The 24,193-nt window shown below is 44.6% G+C and overlaps 1 protein-coding gene across 3 annotated transcripts; it reads left to right on the top strand.

Annotated features, from left to right (window-relative positions):
* Positions 1–67: 67 nt before the first annotated feature.
* On the top strand, positions 68–24,009 carry CABLES2 (Cdk5 and Abl enzyme substrate 2). Of its 3 annotated transcripts, XM_040575619.1 has the most exons (11): positions 68–542; positions 626–725; positions 14,144–14,215; positions 14,396–14,488; positions 15,240–15,317; positions 16,755–16,863; positions 17,484–17,649; positions 18,406–18,509; positions 18,901–19,007; positions 20,278–20,482; positions 20,928–24,009. In XM_040575619.1, exons 1-11 carry the CDS (start codon positions 83–85, stop codon positions 21,066–21,068), a joined length of 1,635 nt encoding a protein of 544 aa, XP_040431553.1. In that variant the 5' UTR covers positions 68–82; the 3' UTR covers positions 21,069–24,009. The 3 variants fall into 3 exon arrangements, with proteins under 3 accessions (XP_040431553.1, XP_040431554.1, XP_040431555.1); XM_040575620.1 differs by lacking the exon at positions 14,144–14,215; XM_040575621.1 differs by lacking the exon at positions 14,144–14,215 and having other exon boundaries at positions 177–725.
* The last annotated feature ends 184 nt before the right edge of the window (positions 24,010–24,193 follow it).

Genomic DNA, 24,193 nt, shown 5'->3' with positions numbered 1-24,193 from the left:
CGTCCCCCCTTTGCAGGCCGCCCGGCGGGGAAGGGCGGGGCTCCGCGAGAAACCCCCGTCCCCCCCCCCCCCCCCGCAACCAATGAACGCGGCGCGGCGCGGCGGCTCATTTGCATCTCGGCGCGTCGCAGCCAATGAGCGGGCGGGCCGGCGGCGGCGGCGGCGCGCTCGGAGCCGCCCCGGCTCATTCGGAGAATGGCCGCGGCCACGGCGTGCGGCTCCCCGGCGCCCCGGCCGCGCAGACGGGGCGACTCGCGGCGGCGGCAGGCCGCCCTCTTCTTCCTCACCAACATCTCCCTGGACGGCCGCCCGCCCTGCCCGGCCGCCGAGAAGCAGCCTCCCCTTCCTCCTCCTCCTCCTCCTCCCCCCCCTCCTCCTCCTCCTCTGCCCTCCGGGGAAGGGGAGGAAGAGGAGGAGGAGGAGGAGGAGGCGGCGGCGGAGCCGGCCGGAGCCCCGCCGCGCTCGCTGGCCCCGCAGCGGGCTCCCCCCGGGTTCCCGGGTGCCTCGCTGCTGCCCGGTTCTTCGCCGGCTGCTGCGGGGAAGGGGGAAGCGGAGCAGCCCCGGGGGGGCGGCTTCTCGCCGCTGCCGCAGGGCTCCCCGCTCTGCCCGCTGCCGCCCGCCCCCCCGGGGCTGCCGGGCTCCGCCAAACCGGGGGTTCCCGGGCTGCTGAGCCCCGCGCCGGGCGCTGCGGGAGGCGGCTTGGCGCTGGAGGTGCAGCGGCAGAGGTGAGTGAGGGGCCGGGGCTGGGCTCCTCCCCGCCGGCCCGCCCCCCCCCTCCCGGCCCTATAACCCTTCTTCCCCCCCCCTCCACCCCCCCCCCCCCCCCCAAAGCTTCCCACCCGTTCGCACAGCCGCCCGGTCCCGCGGGGCGGGGGAAGCCCTGGGAAGAGCCGCACTTTCCCAGGGCCCGCAGCCCCCGGGGGGGGTGCGGAGCGAGCGTGGGAAAGCGGTGCCCCCGGGGGGAGCGGGCGTGGGAAACGGGGCTGCAGCCTCCCCTCCGCCCCCCCCCCCCCCGCTGCCGGGGGCAAGCACCTGCCCGGGGGGGTGCCAACATGGACCGCCCGCCCCCCCCCCCCCCCCCCCCCAGCCGCTGGAGCCTCTGCAATCGCCCTGGGAGCACCATCCAGCCCTGCTGCCCCCCGGGGGCGAGGTGGCCGGCTGGGTGGCCAGAGCATCCCTGCATCCTTGTGCCGGGGTGCCCCCCTGTTGGGAGCAGGAGCTGCTTCTCTCCTGCCCCTGAGCACCCAGGATGTCGTGGTAGCCCTGCTGTGGGTGCTGGGGGGCTCGCCCAGCTCTCCAGGGGTCTGCTTGCGTGTGCAGTGGGCGGCCAAACTGGTAGCGGTGTCTGGTGAGTAGGGGGGATTTGGAGAATATTTCTCCAGCGTAGTCCGGCTGGAGGTCTGCTGCAGCAGGAACCTTTCCTCGTGCTTTTCCTGGGCCTGGGTTTTGAATTTTGCTGTCTCCAGATGAAGCTGGCCAAGGCATTGCTAGGTAGGAGTCTTACTCCAGGTAACATGACCGTTACTGGTGTGCCGTCTTTTAATCTCCGCTGTGTGGTTGTGCAGTAACTCTACAAACAATGCTAATAATTGCTTGTACTCTGGGAACTTTCGAAGCTGACTTTAGAGGAGGATATTCTGGCCCTCAGTGCAGAATTACCATTGTATTTGCAGGGGACATCTATCAGCCTGGAAGTATTAGTTTTCTAACCTTCTGAAAGGTAGGCTTCTGCTCCGGTCTTGGGGATTTGAGCTCCAAAAGAACTCTTTTTTTTTCAGGCCACTTCTTGCATAAACAGCCTTGTAAAGTGAGCTGGCCCTCTGAGGCTGCAGATAAGCAAAACAATATCAACGACATCTAAGTCTCCGCGGTCTTTATAGTGGCTTCCAGAGCTTTGTTAGTAGGCTGGAATGGAGATGTTGTCTGTGCTTTAAAGCCGGGGAGCTTTGCTCATGCAGGTGCTTGGTGCCGCCTTTCTGTGAACGTCTGCTAACAGATGGGTCCTGCTGGTCCTCAGGATGGAGGATGAGTGAATTCAAGGAAATGTAGCCCTGTGAGTAATGGTGTGGGGGTCCTCCGGCATGTGTTCCCTCCCAGGGTTTTACCTTATTGAATTATTTGTAGCGCTTGGTGCTTTTCTTCCCATAAAAGATGGGATCCTTCTTTCCTTCCTTCTTGGAGAAACGGCAGCTGGGCCTGCTACTTCCATGTCCTCTGAGCACGGATGATGCTGTCGTGTACCGCTTGTTGAGCGGTGAAGCCTGAAGTCACAGTGTCACTGTGACACAGCTCCTTCCTAGCGCTCCTGCTCCGTGCACTCGGTGCTGTGCTGCTCATTTTCCTGATTTCTTATTGTGGATAAGGCTTTTGAGGGAGAGTTCAGTATCAGGAGCTTTGCAAGTACGGTGGTGTCCGTGTGTGAGACGTTCGGCGTGCCTGTGCACGGGCTTATTGAGTTTAGGACCACTGGAGTTCGTGTAAATTATTCCTTCCTTCCCTTTTCCATGCCGAGTCAGTAAGATGCTAAGAAAATACTCTTTAATATGTGTTCCTTGGATCTTTTCTTGTTTTATGTCCTTCCTCCTCTTCCCTTGGCATCTGATTTTGAGATGTTATGTTCCACTATAGTATTCTAATCAATCTAACTGAAAAGATTAAATCAGAAATAAGAGGTTGAGGGAAGTGCAAGGAGGGTAATTGGGAGAATAAAAGGGCTTTTGTATGAGTAATGACAAAACAGACTGATTCCTCAGCTTGGGAAAGAGATATTTGAAAGGGTATATGGCATTGCATTAATCACTTTATCTACTTCTTATGAGAGTGATTGGGAGTGAGAGTTCATCTATTTCTGTGTCCTTAAAGAAAGAAGAGTGGATAGTGAACATCACTGAAACTATTGGGCAGAAAATCCACAACTTCATACATATATATACACATACATTCTGATAAAAGTTTTGCACTTTCTCTGGGGATGCATTAAACCCAACGTATCTATTTCTAGTTGCGTTGGGCACAGGAGCACACAGGAGTGGCAGAGACAGACCATTCCATTGGAATTACATTTTTACCTGTGATGCCAAGGCTTTCAGGGTGAGGGACTCCAACGCTTTTTTTTTTTTTTTCTGGGTGGTTCCTTGAGTTGTGTTGAGACAGAGCGGCCCTGTTCCCTGTGGAACAGCAAATACACAATGAGTGATTCAGGAACTTTCTTCCTTGTGGAGGTTGTACTGCTTCCCCTTTTGTGTTTGGCATACTACAAATTAAAGTTCAGAAGTCAACAAGCAAATGTGTCTTCCCTCCTACTGGGACTCTGAGATCTGGGTGATGTTTTGCCATGCAGTGGTGTTGCTGCTCCCTAGGCAGGGGAACATCACGCAAACATACAGAGGTATGAAGCCACCAGAGGAAAAGGGGAGGTGGAATCTGCACTGCTGCTCAGGACATCTCCTCTCTGGTGCCCACGGCAGGCAGCTGCTCTCCTCAGCATCCTTTTTTGGTCACTGTAAAAGGCTGCTTTGGTCTGCTGTGAGTGGAGCCTCCCTTAACTACACCAGGAGCAGGGCAGGGGGGTCCCCCAGATTCGATCATCTGTTTGAGGTGACCGGTGCTGTGAGTCCTGGGCCATCATCGGCGATTTCATAGCGCTGGGGCCTGCCCAGATCTGAGAGGTCATCTTCGTTGTGCAGAGTGTTATTGCAAAACTCGATGTTGTTTGCTGTGGTTGTGAAGCTGCAAGCAGCTGATGAGGCCGGGCAGCGTGGCTCAGGGCAGGCTGCCACTACACCACTGCTACAGCCGGCGCTGTTTGCTAGCAGCAGGCAGGATCTTTGGTACAGTCCAAGGAACAAGAAACCTGCTTAGTTGACATAACGTGGAGGTTCTCGGGGTTGCTCAGTAGCTGTCAGGTTCTTTAGGATGGAAACTTCCAGTGGTGAGCAGGGTGTGTGCTAACAGCCCTCCCTTGGAGGCACGCTTTAATCTGAATGCTTTGTTTCATTGTGCTGCTGGCTGAGCATGATGAACTTAATGACTTTAACCTTCCACTTTTGTTTTCCTAAGGTATCTCCTGTTAATAGGATCTTAAATGACAAGTCTGTGTTGTGCCGGCTTTCTTACTCCGCTCCCTCCCTTTCCATCTTACCCCGGTCATTCAGAGAACAAGCTTAACAGAAAGCAGTGGATGGAGGCAGCAAATAGTGAACAAATCGGTATTCACAGTTTTTTAATGAATTTCTGCAGCTGGGTCTGAAACTGGCAGAGCTTTCTGGGGAAACACAGACAGCAAAGAGCCCTGAAAATAGCCAGGTTATGAAAGCATGAAATGAAGAATGGGAACAACAGCCCTGAATGTCAATGCTTGTTGTGCACTTCTGAGGTTTCGGTACAGTGTGATGTAGAACAGCTGGTTTTGCCATATATTTGCTGCATTTTGCTAGGCCTAAGAACAAATTCAGGGACTTAAATTATTTGCAACCAGTGCTTTAATGCCCTTGATGATCAGTGGTAAGGCAGCTGAACTGAATGCTGGTGGGTGCTGATAAATCAGAAATGACTGGGCTGGTTTAGATAACTTTAAGGGTTGGAGTCTAAACTAGTTGGTAAGAGCAATGCTTTAGACCAGCTCTGCATTTAAGGGTTAATTGGGTACTGTATTGCTAACATAGGTGTGATCAAATCCATTCCTTGCATGGAATGGCAGAAATGCTTGGTCAGGCTTTCATGCTTATGATGGCTAACGTATTGTTTTATACTATTGTCAGCCCAGCAGCTGTTTTCACTTTGAGAAGCATTTATTTAAAAAGAAACCCTCTGCTAACACATGTTTTGTGGAGATGGGTGAAATAATGCGTAAAGGTCCAAGTTTTAATTTCTAAGCCTTATTAGGAATAACCTGAGCGTGCACGGTACGTTTCAGGAAGCAACAATATCTGTCAGAGGCTGCAAGCTTTGACCTTTGAGACATGAATAGTAGGCTGTTGTGTGCTGCTCAGGGCTGAAAATGAACATATCCTACGTCTGAACTTTATTTAAAACTCAGCTGAAATGTTAAGGCAGCAGTCTGCTGCTTGGCAAATGGTTTGCTTCAGCAACCTTCTCGCATACTTGCACCTGCAGGTGAATTTCAAGTGTCCAATATTAAATGGCTTACAATTTATAGCTACCTGCATTATTTATCTGGCGTTACCAGCCAGGTATATTCATCCAAGTCAGAAGAAGCACGTTGTATGCCTAGCAGGAAACTTGGAGATCTGATCCTTGTATCCTTTATGCCTCTGGGAAGGCTTCTAGGTCAAAAGAGAGACTCTCAATGCTAAGGTTATTTAACCCCTTCATTTAGAGGGGTCTGAGGGCTTTTAAAGTAACTTTGCTCTCCAGTCAGAGGAGTCTGTGTAGGGAATTAACTGTACTCGCAGCTGATGAGGCCTGTGGGCGGGTTGTGTAGCTTTGCAAGGCCAGCATGCAAGCGTCCTGACAGCTGCGGCTCCACATATGTGGTCTTGCTTCTTCAAGCTAACATCAGAAAAGGCTATGCGATGAATCTGAAAAGCTTGACTGTGAGGAGGAGGTGGTGGGGCGCTGCTCCGGGCTTCCAGCAAGTCCTGCAGGCGCGTGGTGACCGGAGCCTCCTCATCAGTGCCCTGCCAAGGACTGACGTGGTACCACATCAGTCATGGCTCTTTCCTAACATTTTATATGCAAGGTTATTTACTTTACAAGGCTTTCCCCGAGTCAGGAAAAAATAAGTTTTATTAGACCAGCATTTTCAAATGTAGCTCAACTCTGAAGTCTGCAGGATCTCACTGTACTGGCTTAAAACATAGTTTCTTTAGCTCACAGTCTGACATGCTTATCTCCTCTCCTCCTTCTCTTCCTACCCCCAGATCTCCATTAGTGCCTCCTTTTGAGCCATAGCACTCACATTTGGCAAAGCTCACATTGAGCAACAGCCATGTGCTGGGTGCCATGGGTGCACATCTGGAGCAAATGCTTAGGCTGTGAGCGCTCTTCACTGGAACTTGGCTTAGCACAAGAGTCCTTCTTGATAACTGCAGATAAGTGGCTGCTCAAACTCACATCAGTGCTGCCAGTAGAGTGGACAGCTATCTCACCTTATCTGCGGATGATGAAGCTTCTTTGTCAGGGCTCAGAGACTGAGCAGAAGAGTTTCTAGCTGTGGTGCTTGCTGTTTGCAGGCTGCCATAAACTGGGCTTTTTGTTTCAGAAGAGAAACAAAAAGATGGAGTGAAAGTGACTCTCACAAAATTGTTTGTTTTTATTTTTCCGTTGTATGTGTTGTTTTACTTGTATGAAGTCTTGAAGACCTAGCTTCAGGTGTCCCGTGTTGCTCCTTATTCCATCATTCGCTTTTTCCATGAAGACGCTTTTGAGCCTCCTTTTGTAGATTGTTCCGAATTCTTCGTGCTCTGCAGTTTAAATCTAAAAATGCATAATCTGACGTGCATGCAAGTACAGTGAAATTTGGGTTCTGTAATGAGGATGAGGTATTGTTGATAAAGCAGATGACTGCAGGTGGGTGGTGCTCAGCTACAGACAGTCTCGCTAGCTCTTCAGATGAAGACCTCTAACACTTGTAACCTTTGGTTTATAGCTATTGTGTGTATAACTTAATGTAAATTATTATATTCTAACCGCTGAAGATGGTATTAAATAAAGAGCCTTTAGCTGCTCTCATAAGGGCGAGTGAAGCAGAAGAGTTTCACAAGACGGTGCTCTGACTGATGAGAAGTACAGAGTCTTTAAAACTAAAATCTCGCTGTCGTCTCGTGCTGTGAGCCTGGCAGCCCTTCCTGCAGGAGCTCTGAACACCTCTGCTGCATGCAGCAACCTTCTCTGGGGAGCACTCCTCTTGGTCAGCGCTCACTGGCACGGCAGTAAGGAGCTCAGCCTGCCCCGCAGACCTGCCTTGATTTGCTTGAAATACAGCACAGATTTGCACTTGCTCTGTTGTGGTTGTTGCAATGTTAGCATAAAAAATTGCCTTGGTGAGGCTGCAACCTCTTGATTGTAGGTTAGTGGGGATGACCGATGTGGTGGTGGGAAGAACCAAGCTCCCACTAAAGCCCTGGGAGAACTCAAAACTTTCTTTCACTTGGTTTCTTCCTGTCACCTGTTTTGAATTTTCTTCTTCCCAGTAAAAGCTCTTTTTTTTTTTTGGTAACTTGGGAGTTTTATTGTGTTGAAGGCTTTTGTTTTAACAAGGCACAAGAAATGATATCATCGTCTCTCAGGGAAGTAAGTACATGAGTGTTTCTAGCATAATGTCCTCAGTGTTGCAAAAGACACGTGTTGCATTTCACTTGCCTGTTGATCAGCGTTTGTGTTTAGTGAACAGAGCACTGAGGAAACCAGGTTGGTGAGCAATCCCTGGTAGGAACACCTACAGAAACTGGTTCAGACTTGGAGAATGGTCACTGGTTGCATCCTGGCAGCACATCCAGTTTGCTTTGTGAGAAGCAGCTGGGATTTTAGGAGCAGGCTTTAGAATTACTTTACAAGAAGCGGGCTCTAGGCACAGCAGACCTTGCATCTGGCTTGGTGGTTCTGTTGCAACAGATGGCTTTCATAACACTTACTGGAAGGCATTATTTTCTCCTTGGGTTGTCTAAACACTCTTAGCACCAGAACAATGTGATGTATGAAACGCAATGAATACAAAGCTCGTTTCCTGGGAGCATTAGGTCTTAATCATATGTGGTTGTGAATCAGCAATGAAGTAGCAGCCACTGTGACAAGTATCTACAGTAATTTATTTCCTTGTTAGTATTTAAAACCATCCAGGCTTAGTAAACTTTCCATTTACTCTGCCTCCACCTTCATTCAAGCTACAGTTTATTTCTGTCCCTTCTCATTTGTCCTGTGCACTGCACGGCATATTCTTTTTCTTGCATGTGGTGTTACTGTTCGTTGAGCAATGCAGCTTTTTCTCTTGGCTGTTTTGGACCAGCAGGAAAGCCATGGTGCTGCTTCGGTTTCACGAACAAACCTTGAATACGAACACAAGGGTGAAGGAGCTGGGCCTCTTCTTTAACCTCGAGGTCTGGCACAGAGACCTGCTCTGAAGCATGAAAGTACTCCTATGCTCATGTGGGTAATCAGTTTGGATTTATTCCTTAAAAGGAAGATTATTGGAGAAATGTCTTAGACTAGACCCCCCTGTGAGACTTGTATTTATTCTCTGGCAGTGTGACACTTTAAATGAATGTCAGAATTAACTCCTGGGACCGTGGCTTGCAATCCACACTGCATGTCTGTGCTTCCAGTAGCGTTGCCATAAAACAGTGGATAGCTGACCTTGTAAAGGAGTAATTAGCTATACACTTGCTGTCATTTACACAGGGTGTCCTCTCCTCTGCTGCTTCATTGTGTGTTAGATCTGAAACCATCTACCTGCAGAAATGGCTCAGTACTGGGCATTCATGGCAGAGATTCTTCATAAAAGATGATCTGTTTTCCCAGATACGTGGTAGTGACGGTGGTTTGACTGTGCTTTAGTATAAATGTGGTGTCTGACTTCTCTTGACTTTAATTACTGAAAACTTGTTGCTCCCGGTGAGCTGTACTCAACCTGCTTTCCTACTTCAATCAGGAAACTGATTAATATAAGCACTGATGGCAGTAAGGCATGGGGTGTGAGAACAGGGAGTCTCATACTCGTACACTCTGGAATGCAAGCTTGGAAACAGTAAATGTTGCCTGAGCATAGGTAACAGCAGTTGACAAAAATTAAGCTAAAAAACTGGAACTGGTTTCCTTAATCCCTTGGTGACAGTATTTTTACCTAGTCAAACTGAAATGCAGTTCATACCAGGTTGTTGGCTTGCCCGTAAGGAAGGAAAAACTACAAAGTTTAATTCTTCAAAGTATGTCTTGACAAAACAAATCTGACAGGTGTCTTCCTATTAAAAACAAGATTTGGGATCTGGATTTCTTGAGCAAATTACCTTTGACAGTTGTTACTAAGCCAGTGCCTCCACAGACCAATAAATGATTTTTGTTTTTGTTATATTAAACTCAGTCTTTTGACAGCTGTGATTATACTGAGGCATGTAGAAGACCTTATAAAGGGCCATCGATATTAAAAATAACTTTCAGGTGAGAAATAAGAAACCAAATTCTATTAGCCCCTAATTTTACACTGTAATTAAAAATCCTTGACCTGGTCCATTCAATTCGTCTATTAGCAGTATGTATTGCTAAAGAGCAACAGAGGATACAAGCCTAGCCGCTAATTTTAGCGGAGCGCCTGTGGATGCGTGTGCATACATGTGTGAAAGCATCGCGGCATCCTTCCCTCTGGCAGAGGGATGTGACGGCATCTGAAACAAGCCTGCAGTGCCTGTCCGTTTTGCTACAGGAGGCCTCAGGTCGTGTTGCTTTTGCAATATCTTTGAGCACGTGTGCCGCAGGGCTTAGCCTCCTGCCCTCTTCTCCTACTTTTTGATTTTTGTTGCTGCGTAGGTGAAGTGAAAATCAGATGTGAGGACAGGAGTCCCACAGCAAACTTGCCATACCAGAGCCATGCATGGAAAGCATTTTCCACAGAGCCAGGAAGCTAACATGGTCTCAGTTAATTCAACGCCATTGCTCTCATGGTGTTAGAGGATGGAAGGAATTCAGGTATTTTGGAGCAAAAATTTAGGTTGGGTGCAACCTCTACTTTTGCCTCTTCTTCGGATCATCTGGCTTGCTTCCTACTTTTTCCTACAGTAGAGAGAGAATGGCTGGTTTAGTGGTCAGAAATGGAAATTTGTTCTAACTCAGCAAAAGTGAGCAGCATATGATCTTTTGATGGTCTCACTGAATGAGGCAAGCGTTGAGATCATTAAACTCACCCATAAAAGTGTGACAAGAGAAGAAGCTACTGGAAATGCTGCCCATATACTGAGGAAGGATAATATGAGCAACTTAATACTCAACTTAGATATTGCTCTCCTTTCTCTGTGATCACTTGAGCATCTTAAAAGACATCCTGCAGGGCAGCGAGGCATCCTCTAGCTTGGAGGCAGTTCACTTCCACTCTTCTGCACCCCTGCAAGCATCACCAACAATACATTAATTACTTTAATGTTCTTCTGCAAATGTTTACAGGAAGGTACTACATTTAAAGTGAAAAATGTGCAGAGGCTGAAATAGTGGTGTCAGACAGGAGTGCAGGCTTTCTCCTCTCCTGCTTGACCCTGCCCTAGGAGTGATTGTGGTAAGAGGTCAGGCAGAAGACGGACTCCAGATGCTGCGTGGCTCAGAGATACAGTTCTGGGTGAAAACAGCTGAATGCTGCTTGAATGGACCCTCTCTGGCTATAGGGTTGGCTCAGGGTGCAAACCTGTCCATGTGAGAGGAGGCGGTTAGTTAGGACAAGAGAATCCCAGTCAGATTTTAGAAATTTCTGACCTCCCTTAGGGAGGAAGGAGAGCTGTTGGTCAGTCCACCTGCTGTGGCAGAAATACAGGGACCAGCAGGGCTGAACAGGGACGCTTCAAAAGGGCCAAATGACAGCTGCACTTCTTGCATTTTACAGGATATCTGTTTAAGAGTGGCTGTCTTAGGAATCTCCAACTACAGCAACATCCTCACACTTTCCTCTTGTTCTTTTGGACGTCTGTGCAGCCTAGCCTGTGGGTAGGAAAGGGGAAATACTCTGGCAGGCCATCTGAAAGGTCACTGGTCTTTAATCTGAAGCTGTGACTTAAACAGATTTTTCCTTTCAATTTGCAAGACAGGACATTTAGGGATTACCGGTGCTATACATAGACTGCTCTTAGCTGTGTCCTGTCCTGCTGGGAACACTTAAGAGCTGAGTAAAACCCTGGCCAGGAGTCCTGTGTGCTGCTTCTCCATTGTCGTCTCCCTCTGTGAGAGTTTCTCTGGCACTCGCTAGGACACTGGCAGGGCCGGAGGAGGACAGATGTCTAAAGCCCTCAGAAGTGGGGTTTGTTTAGTGGGAAGTCCACCAGAAAGGATGAATTTGTGGGCTGGCTGCTGCTTAAGTTGTTGTTTTTTGTCTGATCATGAGGTGTTTTTCACGTCCATGTTTAACTCACCACAGATTGAGCAGTGCTGTTGGACTGTGCGTGGCCGTGTGCGCGCATGGAGATAACAAACCCAGGCTTAATCCAGAATTCCTCTGTTCGATAGTCCCTTATCTCTGGGCACACGCTGTGTGTGTTGAAGCCCTGGGTGGGTCCTGTTTTATTGGCTCTTAAAATAGTGGGGGAAGCACCCAAAACGTGAGTTCTTGACCCAGGCTGTACTTCCAAGCAAACAAACCCTCCGTAGCTTGTCAAGGAAATAGCTGGTATTGGCTAACAGACAGGTTTGGGCTTTCTTTTAGGATCCTATTGAAATTACAGCCTGCTTCATAGAACTCATTAAAATTTTAACATTGGATGATTCGATTTCTAATTATCAAGTAGCATGTCAGTAAGAGTCAGTGTAAGGTAACTGACAGTGCGTGTATAGATTTTTGTGCTGCTTTAGTATTTAGGTCACGTTTGGCAACAGATGCTCTGTGTAAATGACTTAAAATCCTTTGAACTCCTGTGGATAGAGCACAAGCAAGAGGTGTTATCCTAGATGAATCTGCTTAGCCCAGGGGGCATGACTACTTTTTTCATCAGGCAAGAGCTAGTGGCTCCTGAAGTGATCCTGTGCTGCCTGGTGTTGAGGTGTAAATTACTGCATGAGAGGAGCACCACAACTAACACAAACAGTTTGCAAACTGACTGCGGACAACTCAAGAAGCCGTAATAGTTTCCAGCATACTCTAAGGATGCACTAATAAAGAAGCTTTGCTGATTAGTGCTACTGAGGAATCCAGCAAGTTTCTGTCATTGTAAAATGTTTGAGCACACAACCTGTTTAGCATGGTCTGGATTAGTGAGACCTCTTTGCGTATTCCCTGTTTTGAGATTTGAGGAGAATATCTTGCCTAGCGTGTTGAATTTCTCCAAGGTGACAACAAATATTTTCTGTCCTCAAGTGAAGCCGAAGTGTAGCTAAAAATCAAGTTTCCTGTTGGCACAGTGGGGATGAGTCATTGTGGTTTTGAGCAAAGGGGCAGGATCTTCCTTTCACTGCAGCAGCGTTTTACTGAGAGAGGCTCTCACAGAGCAGTGGGTTCAGGTGCTTTGTGTTCTTGTCCCTATTGCTGAGGAAATGCAGCAGTGTTTGGATTTAGGGTTCCTGATGGGTCTCTACTGTAGTGGCCCAGCACTTTGGTGGTCACTGTGGCACCCTTACTGGCACCTTATGCTGGCATCCTTTTAAAGAACCTTTTACGTCTTTTTTTGTACCAATGCCTGTTGTCATTGGTTTTAGCTTTGCTTTTCCTTAGCTCACCATACAAGGCTTCTTTCTGTCTGCATCCAGTCCGGTCTCCTTGAACTAGAGGGGAGGAAGCTTGGGGACATGGAGAACTGCAGTTCATGCCAGGGCCTTTGAGACTGGCCTCCACATTTCACCAAGGTGTTTTCTTATTGCATGTTAGAAGCCAAAATAGGCTGGAGAGCTCCTGTATATCTCTTATGTAGCGACAAAATGGTGTGGTTTGGTTTCTTACCCATCTCAGCTGGAGGATAGAAGGCAAAGTCACCAGGACTAGCAGATTGTCAAGTAACTTCAAAATCCTGAAGTGCTGGGCTTCAAGACCAGAGTAAATCCTGAGTAGCTTTTCTTGATCTTTAACTTGAATCAGCAGAAGCTATAAATCTTTGCTGCAAAAAGTCATCCGTAGCTCTTAGCAATTAATAAATCCCATTTTGGCTGACCTCCTTGCCCCCTCCACTCCCCACCACCCAAGGTGCCACGTTTTTGTTTTAGTGTTGCGTGTTAACTTCCAAGCACGAGAGTCTGGCCTTGGTCTATCTGAGCAGTTTGGCTGCTCATGTGCACAAGAGCTCTGAAAACTGTTTTTGAAGACTTTGGAGCTTTCCAGTGGTCTACAGCTGCATAGCCTTGAGCACAAGTTCTCCACAGCAGCATGACTGCCATCTCCTGTGTTACGGATCTGCAACTGCTAATAAACGGCAATAATTTCTTTCTCAATGTATTTATTGTTTTTCTAGAGGTGAAAATATGTGGAGTTTTAAGTCTGAGTTTTTTCCAGAAGTTGATCTTGTCAAAGCAGCATCCCGCTACTTATATCTAGTAAGCTGCTTCTTAGTTGGCTCCATGCCAATATCGTCCATCAGTTGGGTTATGATGATACTGTGGAAGAAAACCTGGGACTTGAATGCATGTGGCTTGTACTAAAAGCACAGTGTGATGTATGCTTAAAAGCAGAAAAAAGTAAAATTTGATAGTTGTAGTGTCAGTATTTTGGTGATGGTGGCTGAATCTGAGTGCCTTGTTCCTACGGAAATTGCAGCCAGTTTCCAAATTTATTTGTAAATCTCTACCCACAAAAAGTATAGTGCATCTTACTTGGCAATGTCTTTTTTTTTTGGCTTAAGTGTAATATCCTATTTCTGTTAAAGTAACTCACAAGATTCTTATTATTCTCCTTGTGTCTTCCATTCTGGGATTTCAGATGGGCCCTGAATACTCTTAGCTTCCTCTAATAGTCCTCTCTGTTTTCCTGAGAGATCTGTCAATTTTATTGGGCTAGTGTCATGGACTCTTGGTCTGCAGATGCCTACTGCTGGAGAAGCACAGTGTTCAAAATCAGGAATACAAATACAGATGTTCCATCATCATACAGATATATCTGTATATATACGCGTTGGTAGATTGATATAAAATTACTTGCTCCCTTGCCTTGATGCACATAGGGAGCTTTTTATGATACTTACTTAAAATCCTGTAAGAAATATTGGGAAGCTTTTTAGGTGTTTAACTTATAGGTAGGTGTTCTTTTGTGTTGAAGGTAGTGAGTGCTCCTGCTAATGAAGTCAGTATAAATGTGTACTCAAAGTGAAAGATTTTAAAGTTCCTAGAGGGGGTAACAAGTTCTTGGCCTTTTTAGGAACGTGAAACACCTTGGTAAGCACTCTTCTAACAACAAAACAAATCCCCAAAAAAAAGCTGCCATTTGTCTTAAGAGCTCATAGATCTATTGCAGTTCATAAACTCCAAGGCCATGAACTAATATTGTTCACTCTTCATGGTGTTGTACATTTTACAGAAGGCGTTTTATCTCCCAGCGCTGCTCTCTAGACTTTTTAGAAGACATAGTGGAATATGCCAGTGTACAAAGGTACTTTTTTTCAAAAGCAGCATTAATTTTAACTCGTTGCATGCAGTCCTCTCCTCCCTCCACCCTCTTCCACGCCAATATCTGAGGTCCTGCATGCTAGTGCTGCCATATGATCATAAAACTGGCATGACTTTTTTTTAGCGCACTTAAGATTTTTTCGTTTTCTTCTTACAATTGCAGAACCAAGAATATATCTGGGTCTCCGAGGCACAAAAGTTTGAAGAAGATGCACTTCATCAAGAACATGAGGCAGTATGACACAAAAAACAGCAGGTAACTTCAGCTGTGCCCCTTGTACTTGTGTGTGCTCATAAGTAAACGCCAGTTCAATGTGGTTAGCTCTTTAATATCAGTGGGAATAATGCAATGTCCATGTGGTCTTGCTAATTTTAAACATCCTTATATTGAGGGCAGTAGGTGCTGATATCTGCTACATCTGTAGCAATCTTCTGATGGTTCTGCCATTCTGCTTTGAGGAGAAAGGAAGTTAATTCATTCTCTCCTAACACTGTCTTTATCTCTAGCACAAAGACTGAGGAGGCTGTAAGAGCTCTGAGGAGGTCAGAGCTGAGGAGGATGTAAGAAGAATGGTTTGGTTTATCCAAATTCTTGGCTCTTAGCTGCTGAGCAGGAGAGAGAATGGGTTGCATTTGTATCTATTATTGCTAGATGTGTGAGACCTAGGAGTGGTACCATCATCCATCTAAATACAAAAATATTTGTGAAAATATATTGATTTTTAAATAGATATCTCTATATAATTTTTATGACTGAGATCTCTGAGTTGTTCTCAGGATGATGCTGGTTACAGAGCTGGGCTGTGAGATAGGGCTTGGCTCTAAGGCCCTGTAGGGTCAGAAGGAAACCTCTGCTTTTGTGCTGCTTTCTGGAAACATACAATCCATATCAGTATCTATGTAACTTACAAAGCAAATGAAGAGGAATCCAGTGTTCAGTCTATAAAAAAAGTTTTGTAACTTCTGAATCTCAATTCTTATCCTGATCTTTTCCCATCTGCTTACAGGATAGTATTAATCTGTGCTAAACGAACACTGTGTGTGGCTTTTTCGATCCTACCTTACGGGGAGACTTTACGAATCAGGTGAGTCATCATTAACTGCTTTGTGAAATCTCTGGTCTATTGTTTGCGAAATATTTTTTTTAAATGAGTATAGGTGGTATAGGTCTTGTGTTTGAAGCCGGTGAACATACTTGACTTACTGCTAACATGTAAGGACAAGAACTTGCTATCAGCGCAGTAAAATCAGATGTTGCTGCAGTGTCAGTGTTCACTGAAACTTCTAGAGAAAATATTGGAAAAGGGCACACCTCTCTTAAGGTCTTTGTTCACGTTTCAAGCACTGCAGTCCTGTGAAATCCTTGAAACCAACTTTGAACACAATGTGGCTCTTTGCCATGTACATCAGACAAGGATGCTACGTTCTTTACTAGAAAGTCTTCAACCTTTAGTAGTTAAGCTATAACTAAGTTTAAGAAACTCTTCCATTTTTCACCTGTCCTAAGTCATGAATGTCACTATTTGTAATCTAAGAAAAACAGAAGCAGTTTAGCCCGATTGATACCAATTGATTCTGCTTTTAATGTTTGCGCTCCATTTTTTTATAGAACTGTAAATATGATCAAATATGAGAACCAAAACCTGCTAACTGGACTTGCCTGCAGCTTTGCTCAGTCTCTTATGAACTCTAAGTTGATTCTGTGAAGGCCTGATCTACAAGTATACCATAGAAAATAATTATTTTATTTTAATCCACTTCTGCCAAAACAATTGTCTTGCCACTTCTGTTCCGTATGTAACTTATGGAAGAAGGAAACGGATGTTTAGTGGTGGGAATTGTATTGTATTCAAATACACTTGCTATAAAAATAGTTGATGGGAAAATGTTTTCTCATTTAATTGAAAAGCAACAAGGTCACTGGAGTTATTTTAGAGCACTTCTGAGCACGGTGTCGTTCTGCTTGTGTGTAAGCTGGCGATGCAGTTCTTCAGCTGAAAGCTGCTTTTTTGCATTGGAATATAGGTGACAAAGCTGCATGCTGCCATCACTGAAACAGAGTTCTGCTTGCAGCCCTAATTCTTAGTGTGAGCTTGTGTGCACAGTGGTTGGGAAAATTGCAATTGAAAGGCAAGTTTCTAATCCTGAAAAACTAGTAATAAAATCATATTTGCTGTTAAGTATTTGAGCATTAGTGTATTACAAATGGTATAGCCTTATGCAGAAAGACCAGACTTTCAAAGATATCCCACTATTTTTTTTATAGGTATGTTGGTACAGATCTGATTTTTTTTAAAATGAGATTAAATCCGATTCTTGAGTTAATGAACATCTACACATTTTTGAGTATTTAAAATTAATACTTGCTTGGAGATGGGGTTGAGGGATTGCCTTGTTTCTGTGTAGTGGAACTCTGACCACGTGGCGTTGGCTGCAGGTAGAGGATCGGCCTGGCGTTTACCATAAAAGAAGCTGAGCTTGTGGTACGTTTTCCAATCGTGCATTTTCTTGTCTTCATTTAGTGATCTAAAAATGGAAGGACAGAAGCAGCGACATCCTTCTGGGGGAGTTTCAGTCTCCACTGAGATGGTCCTTGGAATGGAAGGAGTAGAGCTAGGTGCTGACGGCAAGGTAAGGAAATACTTTTTTTCCTTGATCTCCGTCACTGAACCATTGACTGGCATGGGGATGATGGGTGGGTCAGCTGGCTCCTTTCACTGTTGTGATCATTTGATACCAGGAAAATTACTTAATTTATGGATAGCACAACACTGCCTAAAGTGAGAACTGTAACTTTTGAAAGCAGTGGAAGTTTAGATCCTTAATGTCTGAAATGTTTGCCTTGTCATAATCCTGCTTCTGGGGAGGCCGTGAAAGTCCCTGGTGATTTCTGCCTCCATTTCTGGAGAATTGTTTTGACTCTGGTATCTCAGGCAACATGTAAATGATATTTTTATCAAAACATTTCCTTTTTGTCAAAACAAAATATGGGTGAAATTTATACCTCTTCAGTTAAATCTGTATACTGCCAGAGTTTTATTGATGTGATTCTCCCTTTTTTGTTATCCCCCCCAAATCCTCTACAGCCCTTCTATCCTGAAGTCGTGAATGTACAGCATTCTGTCCCCCCAGTTTCAAGGTCTTTACTCCCAAGTAGAAACTCTGCACATCTGAGTTGTAAAATTCTCAGTGTCTGGAAATAAGCTTTCAATACTTTTTCCCCTATAACTACAACAACTTTTTTTTTGAAGGTTGTGTCCTATGCAAAATTCCTGTATCCAACCAATGCCCTAGTTGTTCGTAAAGCTGACAGCCACAGCGCTGTTCCTTCATGTCGAGCTAGTGCTTCACGGAGTCTTCCTGGATCAAGATACAAACCTGTGACAGCAAAAACTATTCCAGCAGGAACAGAGCTTGGTAAGGACAGCTTCTAGCACTGTCACCACTTGCGCATGCAGCAGAAAAGCATGAGAAAAGCTTGCTTTTCTGAAACAATTGCAAGTGGTGAAGTGCGTTACTGGGACACATGTACTGGGTTTGGAAGGAGACTGGTTTTAGCACACCCTAGCAAAGAAGGATTGTTAATGAAGTACAGGGGATGAGCCTTAGGACTGAGACTTGCATACATTCCTTACATCCTCTATATATTTGGCCTAGTTTTTGCAATTCAAGAATGGCAAAGCATTTCCTTGGAAACGTGAAGTTTTATATTACTCAACGAGAAACACCTGGTGTGTGTGGGTACAGATGGTCCTCCTTGCCTTCTAGCACTGTAACAATGCATAAACCAAGGGTTTTTGACAAGAATGCATTCTGTTGTGTAAAAGAGCAAACCTGACAATGCTGTTGTGTGTTAGATCTGAGTATAAGCAAAAATTCAGTCTTCTGCAGTTGCTCTCTGTGCATATTTCTGGAAGACAAACTGTTAGCTTGCACTGTCTAAAATGGTGCATTGGGCATATGTTGGAGATGGAGCTGGTTTGTTTTTAAATAAATCTAATACTGACTAGTTCGTTTGTGGAATGAAAACAGGTGACTAGCTGCAGTTTATCTGTCTAATGGGGTCTGCCAGCACTTCTAATGTTTGCTGTTTGAACACTTTTATTAAAGAAAAAAGAGAACTTAAAGCTCCATTTCTTGTGGCTCAGTGTTGTGCTTTCCTCATTCCTTCAGGAAGTGAAGCTGGGGAAGCAGCAGAGTACGATCCAAATCTTCTGGATGACCCTCAGTGGCCCTGTGGAAAACACAAACGTGTTCTCATCTTTGCTTCTTACATGGTGAGTAGCTAACTGAACAGAGGAGTGAGTGAGCTCCTGGAAGATCCTCCTATAAAGAACTTCCACAGGGGAGAAAAAATTGTCCAGGAAGTAGTAGTTGTGACTTTTTGAGAACAGATCAAGGAAAATACAAATAGCTTTGTACACTGTGCTTGTCAAGGACCAACTTGACATCTCTGTCACTTATTTATTGTAACCATTTGCTTACTGGTTCATTATGAATTAAGATTTTACATGGTTGAGATTCAACCTGAGGTATTATATAAGCCACTGCAGAAATTTAAGAGTTAAAAAAAAAATGTATTGCCTTTGCACTAAAGTGTCCTTGGAAACCTTGTTTTGCTGTCAGTACTGTTCACGTGAGAAATAGATTTTGCATCCTGCGTTTCAGACAACAGTCATAGAATATGTGAAGCCCTCAGACCTGAAGAAGGATATGAACGAAACCTTTAGAGAGAAGTTTCCTCATATCAAGTTGACACTGAGCAAAATTAGGAGGTAAGAAACAAGCAGTGAATAATGAGAACTTCTGCACTGTTGCAAGACTTATCTTCCACTTGTATGGAGCAAATACTAGATCTATTAATAGTATATATGATTAAATACTAATCTCTTGTTGCCAGTTGAGCTGGCTGTAGGATGACAGCCTTGTACAGGAATGCTTAGGATGCTGGAAAAGGGTAACAGTTGGTTTTCATAGTTCAGCCTAGATGGGTTTTGTTTCATCAACATTAGTAGCCAATTAACAGTGAAGCAACATTAGCATTGAAACAAATACTTGTAACCTGATTGTTTCGCTATTGTGCAGTCCCACTCTTAACTAGTTTGGACCCTCTGCATATTTTCACCTTTCAATTACAAGACTTGCTGATGACTGTAGACTCTAACAGGACTCTAGGATAAAGAAGAAGGTTAGGTCTGTGGCGTCATGGTAAAGAAGAGCGTTTCATGAAGGCGGGACACAGAATTCCTCATCTTCCAGGAAACACATCTGAGTACTCACCACTGAGATGCACTGTTGCACCTTCAGAGAGCTGTAATTGTGCAGCAGTCAGGGCCTTCTGAAATAGCCAGCTTAAAACACAATACTGCTGAATCACTGGGGCTATGTGCAGCTCCTAGCTGTGAGTGGAAGGTTTGCTCTTTCTTAGTGTACATATTCTGCCAGTGTCCTGCATGCTCCTCTTTGTAGCTGTTTCAGTTGTGTGCTTGCAGAGATATCTTCTGTAGGTGTAGCGTGGATGATAGCAATGAGAGAGCGTCCAGCATAAAGTTTGCCTTTTTGTTGAAGTGAAAGGCCAGCAGTTGTGAGAAGGGTGTAAACCAGTCTGCCTTTCCCTTCAGACCTGATTTTCCTTAGAGGTGTGTGGTAGACAGGTCTCCATCTGCACAGCTTTGATGTGGCACTGTGTAGGCCAGCGTGGTTCAGTCTTATGATATGAATCATGAACAAGTTTGGGATCTTAGAAGGAGACCTACAGCAACAGCCTGCGTGTCAGTGAAGCAGCTAAATCCATGGTGTTTATGGACAGATGAGGAACTGTTCTTTCACATTAGATGATGTCAGCCAGGTTAAATCAGTTTATCAGCTCCAGCTTGCAGCCAGCTGGGCTTCTCCAGCTGAAGATAATACCAGTCATGGTTTTCTAAATAGGAGCCTTGCCTGTATGCTCTTCTGAGTTCCCATGCTGAGGTGTTTCTAGAGCATTTGGTAAAAGCTGTCATGTTTGAGAGGGTGGATCTTTTTTTTTTTCCCCTCTATTCTCAGTTTAAAGAGAGAAATGCGGAATCTGAGTGAAGAATGCAATCTGGAGCCAGTTACTGTGTCCATGGCTTACGTTTACTTTGAGAAGCTCGTTCTCCAAGGCAAACTTAACAAACAGAACCGCAAACTGTGCGCTGGTGCTTGCGTTCTGCTTGCAGCCAAGATCAGCAGTGATCTCAGGAAACACGAAGTCAAACACCTTATAGATGTAAGTACTATGCGACTTGTTTCAGATTTGGTCAAAACCTTTCTGTTTCATGAAACAAGGTAAAGATGAAAAGCAAGATTTTTAGCAGCACATGCTTGCATTCAAGACCAGCTCTTTCAGTAGGTTTTTGTTCTCATCAGGGCTCTTCCTTTGGATGCTTCTTTTTAATTAATTTAAAGTACCTGACTGCAGTCTAATGTCCTATCAGTCCTACAGTGAGGTTATTTTCACATTTAATGTTTGCCTGAGAAACAGTAATTGTTGTGCGGGTGTCACAGCTCAGCTGATAAGGTTGTTTACGTTTTTGACCTGTGGCAGTGCTTTTGATTCTCTGACTTAGCATAAAACAGGAATATGTGATGCAGATTTAATCTGATAGTGCGTTGGTATCATGTGGATAACTGATTCTGTTTTTCCCCCCCTCTCTTTTTCATTGCCATCATAGAAATTAGAAGAGAGATTCAGATTCAACAGAAGAGATCTCATTGGTTTTGAATTCACCGTTCTTGTAGCTTTGGAACTGGCTCTCTATCTTCCTGAAAACCAGGTTTTACCTCATTACAGACGGCTCACACAACAGTCTTAACCAAAGCTACTTTCCAGCTGATAGCATCACTGAACACGGTTGCTGAAGTTGCCACTGGCCTTTCTGTGCCACTGTGTGCATCCTGCTATGGCTACAGCTAGTTTTGAAGTCTGCGACGTGTGTGTGAACTGTCAACGTGTGCATTATGGACACACATGCCAAGACTGGGAGATGGTACGAGAAGAGTTGTTGAACTTTATTTTCTTTCGGACATTTGAAGCACAAATATTCACCAGTTAGCTGTTATGGCTGCTGATTATTCCTTATTTATCTTTTCAGTTTTACTAAAACTGTTCTTCCCTATGAAGAATCCTATGATATTGTTTCTTTTTTTTAAGCCTTTATTGTATTCCTTGAAACTAAAGGAAGCATCACTTCCATTCCAGTGCACCATAAAGTTCAGATGTTTCCAAGAATCTTTTTGCATTTTTACATTAGTGAAACACATACTTTATTTTTTTTGAAGATGTGCCTAAAACTGGCTGGTCTGGTACCAGTACTTTTTAAGTTAGTTATGTTATTTAGTGGGAAATTCTGAATTTATATAGCCATTTATTCTTTACCTGCATTGGCCTTGCATATAAGGAAAATAGTTCCAGTATATCTGCACTAATGATACACGGGGCATCTATACTATATAGCTAGATTGAAATTACTGTTTCAATTTAGTTAACTATAGTATTTTAAGATTATACACTTTATTTAAAAAGTAAAGATTGATTCAAAATCTGTCATGAAATACCACCTGTTGAACAAGGTAGCTGCAAAGTGATTGCCATCCTAATCCACTCTTAAATGGAAGATGAGTGCTTTTAACTAAGAACAACTTGCTGTAAAATGTATAATTTCTGGTTTTGATTTGTTTGTGTTTTGTAGTCTGAAATAAGCACCTTTTTAGTATGACTGTATTATATATGGTCTTAGTGCTCTGAGCAAGTACGTAAGTCAGTGGAGCTATTCCTGCCAAACTAAGCCAGTGAAACAAAGCATGCTCAATATTTAAAATGCTACTTTTTAAAACTCCGTTCTTCCAAGCATTGCGTCACTGTGATGGTCCTCAAAACTAGCATTTGTTGCACATCGGAACAGCCACTTAACAGCTGGTGCCAGGCAGCATTCTAATGCTTATGCCAGAGGTTAAATAACTTCTTTTGACCATTGGCTATTCCTTCATTTATTTTTAAAATATCCAGGTTGGGAATGAACTCTGATTATATGTGGAACCTTCTGTGACATTGGCTCTTGGTTTTGTTTTCTGAAGCAGTATTATGATACAAGTAACTGTCTATTTGCAAGAAACAAAACTGATGCTTGGCTGTTATGACTGAGAAATTTGTAACTTGTTTGACTCCCAAATGAAATACTAGACCTCATAAGGTTACCTGCTATCTAATATGTAAAGTAATGTAAATTGCTGTTCCTTGTATTAAATGTTGGTTTTAGGCAAAAACAAAGCTGAATCTTTGTTCTTCAGCTGTGTTTTGCCTAAAGCTGATTAGTCGTCATTAGAGTTGCACCAAAACTATACTGGAGCCCTTTCCTCTTTAAGTAGGGCTCAAAATGTATCTTTTCATATAATAACTACAGTGACTATCAAATCTTTTGTAACTGTGTTCAACTGTGTGTAGCTTCAAGTTATTTGTGTAAACTTAATATGGTTCTGACTTCTCTTTAACACAGAAGGACTTTCCAGTCTCTGTAAGTGAGATGGTAGGCGTTAAGTTAGACAATAACCTTGCCAGTTATCTTCCAAAAGGTTTAGAAAAATGTCTACTAGTTCAGCTTTCTACTGAATATAACTGTCATTGCATGCAAGAAATAGCAATGTACTAAACATCTAGAGTATAGAGAGCCTTGAAATTAGAAAAATGTGGTAAACACAACGAAAGTGGTCCACCACTTCCTATACTCATTGTGTGAGGGGAAAGAGCTAGAACTGAGTAAAGAAACTCCTCACAAGGTATCTCCAGAAATAGTAAAACACTTCATTTAGTGTAAATGAAGTCGCAAAATGTCCTTCTTTGGAGATTTCCTTCTATTTAGTGTATAAAGTTTTCTGTAACATAATTCTCAGACATCTAGAGAAAAATGTATTTATTTTTGGAACAGTTCAGTCTCTATTCAGTGGAAGTTTGTCTAGTCGCAGTGGGCATTTGGGCAAGAGATCCCCTCCCAGAATGGAAGGTATGGTTTCACATGATAAATGGGAAAGCTTTGGGGTTTGGTTATTTAGTTTGCATTTTCTTCGGAAGAACAGCTTAGGGTAAGGAATACTAAATGCCAGAACGCTGAATGCTGTTTAAAGGTAACTGTGAACGTTGGCTCAGGCCCACACAGCATTGCTGAGCTCGGAAGCTCGGGACACCATGAAGCAAACGCTGTCCTGGCGCTTCTCAAACGGGCAGGGGCAGTGTTTGAGCAGCGCTGTAGGATGCGGGCCTCTGGCTGACAGCATCCAGCTGCTGGGCCTGCGACTTGTAAATTGGTACCTCTGTCGTGGTGCCTCTGCAGGAGCTGTCACTCTGTGACACTGCAAGCTGTGTGTGTCTGTTAATTTCTCTGTAGCTAGAGTGTAGTTTGCAGTCCTGTTCAATTCTGCCTGTGTGGTAATATTTATCTTCTCACGTAAAAGCTGCCACCATGTGGCAAGGGACTATTCCTACATTACCAATTAATAAACTGAGAGGGGGACCCTCACGAAGTGTGTTCACCGGCATTTCTTCTCCTCAAGGAGCTCCTGTTACTTCAGAGGGAAGCAGCAAGTGCCCCATGAAGATGACAAGAGCGAGATGTTCCTGTCTACACCCAGCTCCCTTACGGTTTCTGTCCTAGCGCGTTATTTAAGTTCCTCACTTGCCGCCCGTTCCCGATTCCTCCCTGTCCATGCCCTTGTGAACCCACCATGTTGTGAAATAAACCCGGTTTTATACGTGTTTTGTAACCAAATGCCCTGTGTGCAGCGCTGCTTGTGGTTTGTGCTTTTTTTTGGGGGGTGAGAGGGGGACACAACGGGGCTGAGGGGTCTTCCCCGGCCCCTCACGGCTGGGGGAGGTGGGGGGGTGGGGGAACAAGAACCCGTCAGGCAGCAGCGCGCTGATGACGTCACGCCGCCCCCATGAGCAGTG

This window comes from Cygnus olor, chromosome 16 (assembly GCF_009769625.2).
Source record: "Cygnus olor isolate bCygOlo1 chromosome 16, bCygOlo1.pri.v2, whole genome shotgun sequence".
Lineage (NCBI taxonomy): Eukaryota > Metazoa > Chordata > Aves > Anseriformes > Anatidae > Cygnus > Cygnus olor.
The sequence above is the reverse complement of the archived record's forward strand: the minus strand, read 5'-3'. Positions and strand labels throughout refer to the sequence as shown.